Source organism: Camelina sativa, chromosome 4 (assembly GCF_000633955.1).
Source record: "Camelina sativa cultivar DH55 chromosome 4, Cs, whole genome shotgun sequence".
Taxonomy (NCBI): Eukaryota; Viridiplantae; Streptophyta; class Magnoliopsida; order Brassicales; family Brassicaceae; genus Camelina; species Camelina sativa.
Window position 1 is genome coordinate 16,194,078 of NC_025688.1, and position 4,923 is coordinate 16,199,000.

General features: G+C 31.9%; 1 protein-coding gene across 1 annotated transcript; it reads right to left on the reverse strand.

Annotated features, from left to right (window-relative positions):
• On the reverse strand, positions 215–3,317 carry LOC104780746 (O-acyltransferase WSD1-like). Its single transcript, XM_010505269.2, has 7 exons — positions 3,018–3,317; positions 1,567–2,190; positions 1,414–1,480; positions 1,191–1,309; positions 878–1,087; positions 655–792; positions 215–558 (listed from the first exon to the last, which is right to left on the reverse strand). Exons 1-7 carry the CDS (start codon positions 3,237–3,239, stop codon positions 394–396), a joined length of 1,545 nt encoding a protein of 514 aa, XP_010503571.1. The 5' UTR covers positions 3,240–3,317; the 3' UTR covers positions 215–393.

Genomic DNA, 4,923 nt, shown 5'->3' on the forward strand with positions numbered 1-4,923 from the left:
GGGGGGGGGGTTAGTGTTTGGGAATCCGGCTCGGTTCAGTTTGAGAAATCTGATATTTAATTATTCGGTTATTGAAAATTAGGTCTCAAATCCAAATTTTATTTCATGAGTTTGGTCGGTTTGTCATAATTTCATTTGGTTCGGTTTTAACTTTGGATATGTATAAGAGAATGTTGATAAAATGATAACATAAATAAATTTGAGACAATTGTAACTTGTAAAAGAACTTCTTTGTTGATTCTGTATAATATTACAATAGGGTCTTCTTGTACGTTATTCCCCCATATCAATACAATTACAATTGTACATATTGGTACGTACTCACATCCTCAAATCTATTTGAATAGTTTCTTAATTATTCTTTTTCTTTGAATAAGAAAACAGAGATTTGACTCAATCTAATGAGCCGGAGCCTCTTTCGTTAACAGCATCTTTGATGCTTTGTAAAGATTTCTCCCAATCGTCAAGTAGCCGATGAGGATCACTTATGGCCGTTGGATCTACAGTCAAAGAAATCGTCATCTGGTTCATGTAACTCTGGAAATGTATCGTCAACGCCTATTTAAAGACCAATAAAGAAATCGTCAAATCTTGTTCAGTAATGCAAACAAAAAGATGTTAATACTATACATTATTAAAAGAAAAAGAACTTACATGGGGATGGCCATACACACTTGGGGCCATGTAAGTGATGGGGTGTCCATAGAAGCTAATTTCTTCAATAGGGCCAATTAAATTTGAAAACGACATTGTTGTGTTTGACAATGCTCTGTTTATTATCTTAGCTGCCACCTATAATATTCATTTCAATTTATAAGATTGGACAGTATAAGGACAAATATAATTTAATGGTGCCATCAAATAATTCAATACTAACCTGAACTCCAAACGATCTGATAATGAATTTACCGGCGATGAACGTTAGGGCAGCTTCGAACGAATTTTTCTTCCGGTCGATGATCCCTTTGGCTCTTCGGAGATGCTCTAACGGATCATCCCGTAAACCGATCGAAAACGGAAAGACTATGTAGCCGATCCAATTTCCCCATCTACAATTAGACTTCTTGGCCATCATATCGGCTAGATCCTGTTTTTTTAAAACCCAATTTTATGAAATAATATACAAATAATATGTATTATACAATCGTCGTAAACACACAAATACGAAGCCATAAGGTATATGAAATTACCTGGATTCCAGTGGTGGGTCTTAAGTTAACAAGTAGAGCTGATCTTAGCCTTATTAGTTTTGGCATATCATTTGAATTACTTTTAGATTCTTGATCTTTTCCTACTTTCTTCTTTTCTCCTATAAACACAAGATTATTGAATTTCACTTGTTTAAAACATGAAAAAATGTATATGCATGTCAAGAACGCTCACACACATATATACATCTACTTATTTAATTACCATATCTTTTCTCCAAGTATTGCGAGAGACCAGCCTGAGTTACTCCAAGTACAACATCGTTGACAGTCTACTAAACCAAAAAATAATAATTATATATAAACTTAAATCAGCCGTTGATAATAAACACAAATTAGTACACTTAAAAAATCCTACCATATTCATTGCATTCTTGATTAGCTTTATGTCCTCTAAGCTAACGGTACGATGGACTAAACTCATCCGTTTACTCTTACCTGAGCGGAAATCGCCTTTGATCGGTGTTTCAGTGTCCTTAAGGAACATTGCCGTAGCAATAAACTCCAAAGCATCACAAACCGTATTCCAAACCAACATAAGCGCCGACCATAGAATCATAACCAACCACAAGAACCTGGAATCACCCCTTGAAGCGGCTGTTAACCGGGAAGATGTAGAGGACGACCGGTTCTGGTTCGGTTGAGTCGGGAGCTCATCGGGGTTTGATGTTTTACGCATACAGGCGAGGACAAGGGCCATGAGAGACATACCGTCTCCTAAAGAGTGATGAAACTTCAAAACAGCGACGTTTTCGGCGTCCGAAGTTTTTAAATCGAGTAGGTGAAGCTGCCATAATGGCTTCGAGATATCTAAAGGGACCGTCGTGAGGTTGGAGACGTAGCTCTCAAGAAACGCGTCTGCGTTTACGTTACCGTTCTCTGTGTATTGCGTTTCGATGTCGGGTACTACGACGTGATCGCTAACGACCACGTTTGTCCGAACCCAACTTTGTGTTTGTCGTTTCTTGTTTCCATGGCTCACCTTCAAGTAGGTTATATTATTCAATAATAAATGTTAAAAAGATAATAATAAGCTCAAAACTCAAAAGTAATAAATACAGTTTCCGAGGGGAAATGCGAGTGTCGGTTAAAAGAGAAGAATAAGTATATTTGAAAGAAAGTGTAATCTACACATGAGCAAAAACATTTGTGTATGTACACTCGTTTCATTATATCATGAAAGCTAATGTATCGAAATATACTTTTAAATAAATAATACTTTCAAAAAGCTATAGTTCTAGGAAATATGCTTAGATATCATTTTGGGTGGAAATATATTTGTACTAATATTTTGCTAGATTTTCTTATAACCAAATAAAAAGGAAACTTATTCTCCCATTCTCGGAATGCATCCAAACTTCTTATAAATCCATTGTTGACCAAATATATTTCACTGATGATTTGGATTTCTTTCGTACTATTGCCTAATTGTAATAATATTATTCCACTAGTGTCTGAATGTTTCTACATTATTATTTTTATTTTGTTTAAAACGTTTCTACATTCTTAAAATTTTCCAATGTGATATTGTAAAGTGTAGACCAAAAAAAAAAAAAACTTAATTAGAAAAACAAGTGCCCTAAAGATTATTGGTCAAAAGAAACACTATGTCCAGTTCTCGTCGACCACGCAAACCCAGAAAAGTCGATACCATCAAAAAATATATATCTATTTTTTTGATACATACATGATACAACACAAGTTAACATTTTTTTTTTTTTTAATATTTAGCTTAACCATTAGAATATTTACCAATATAAAAAAAACTAAAAATTAAAATACGATCGAGCTGATTAAGGAGGGACTCACCAATTTACTGGAGAAACGAGGATGTCTAATCAAAGTTTGCTTTAACCCTTCGGTAATCACATCTGCCTCGATCTTTTTCTTGAGTCCGATCACAGCGATGACGTAGCAGTTAAACTCTGGGGCGTGAAAAATACGCGCTGTCGGACTAAGCGGTTGCTCCTCTTCTTCTTCCTCTTTCCTCACGGTTGTTTCTGATGTAACTCGTTGTGTCTTAATCTCCATAGTTTGCTGCCTAATCTTTCTTCTTCTTTTTTTTTCTCTCTCTTCTGAACTTTTTTTTTTTTTGGTAATATTCGCTCTCTTAATAGATAGCCTCCAATGGTAGTAGTGTACCACTTACTTTTTATATAACTTTCGGAAATATTAATTAAATCTAACCGAATAAACTAGTAACACTCGGGCCCACAATTGCATAAACCAAGTTTCTTTCATCAAATAAACCAAGCCTCCAATTTGACACTTTCACACATATTAAAAAAATTTAGTTTTTATTTGTAAATTAATTTATAATTACTTTTTGGTAGAGAAAAAATATAAACCAATAACAATTCAAAATTTTAAATATTTTCAAAAATTATTTCTTGAAATTTACAAAACATCAATCTTTGTGGGACAAAAAAATATACCAAAACATCAATCTTTGTGGGACAGAGAAAGTAGTTGACAAATATTTTACTAAAATAAAAGTTTGATAATGATTTCTATATTATCTCATATATGTCAAAGTCTTAATAATTATGTTGTTAAGAATTATTTAAGAGTCACCATAATACACCTAATCTATTTCATTTTTGTGGTTATTATGGTTTCCGAAAAAAATAAAACTGTATATTTATTGGGATTTTTATATTTCAAATAATAGAATCATACTTTTAGATTTCAATTTTAAATGTTGAAAATTTATGTTTGTCCATAGTTTTTGAGGTTTATAATTAAATTCTGGGAGAGGTTATGATATTTGATTTTTATAGGGTTTAATTTTGGATTAATTTCTTAACTTTTAAAGATACTGACTATTTCATCAATTTTGGTATAAGATATTCATAAAATATTTTTTGACTTTAAGATTCTTTTAATTTAGTATATACATATTCAAAACTAAATTAAATATTTTGATGAATGTAGTGCAATATAAAATGAGCCTGTGGTGGTAAAGTTATTAATTGTAAATTGTAAAGTAATTGAATAAAGGGTGATATTAACTAGGATTTATAAATCAAAGAACCAATAACACATAATTTTAACAAAGATTTAAAAAATCAATGATCCATTAACACCCCTAAGTGATCTAAATGAAATTTAATGGATAGTGGACATTTTAATTACTGTTATGATATTCATCCCAAGAAATATAAAAATGGTAAGACATTTTAAATATATCAAAATATTAGTAACATTTTAAGTATTTATGTTATGACATTTCACGAACACATTGTAAGAGAAGAAATATAAAAATTTGTTCTTACAATTTTGTAAGTGGTATACGATTACGATGGCTTGATTTTCATCCCAAGTCAAGACATCTTAACTTGATTATTCATCAATATGTAAACCTCAAAACAAAAATAAAACAATGGACATTTCGAAAACTTTGGAATACAATGAACTAATGAAGACACGAGAAAATAGATGGTTAAACTTATGTAGTACGTACAAAGTAAGTTACGTTATTCAACCTAAAAAAATTAAAATTACATGGTTTGACCTCATTTACTCTCCATGATGGGGAGGAGAGTTGATTTTTAGGCTTTTAGATACAAAGAACAAAAAAAAAGGACTACGTCGACGACGTATTGTGGTTCTGATTGGCTGACGGTCATACGTTCCTAACTACTAGTACTAAATTATGAATTACTCCCATAATTAATGATATACAATTTAAAAATTCTAAAAGGCAATACAACTT

What these genes read in the sequence shown, in the direction of transcription:
- LOC104780746 (XM_010505269.2), bottom strand. Translation starts at nt 3,239, where the DNA reads ATGGAGATTAAGACACAACGAGTTACATCAGAAACAACCGTGAGGAAA. An exon ending in TCAAGAATGCAATGAATATG is followed by an intron (nt 1,481 to 1,566) that starts GTAGGATTTTTT and finishes TTGGTTTAGTAG; the next exon opens with ACTGTCAACGATGTTGTACT. An exon ending in GACCCACCACTGGAATCCAG is followed by an intron (nt 1,088 to 1,190) that starts GTAATTTCATAT and finishes TTAAAAAAACAG; the next exon opens with GATCTAGCCGATATGATGGC.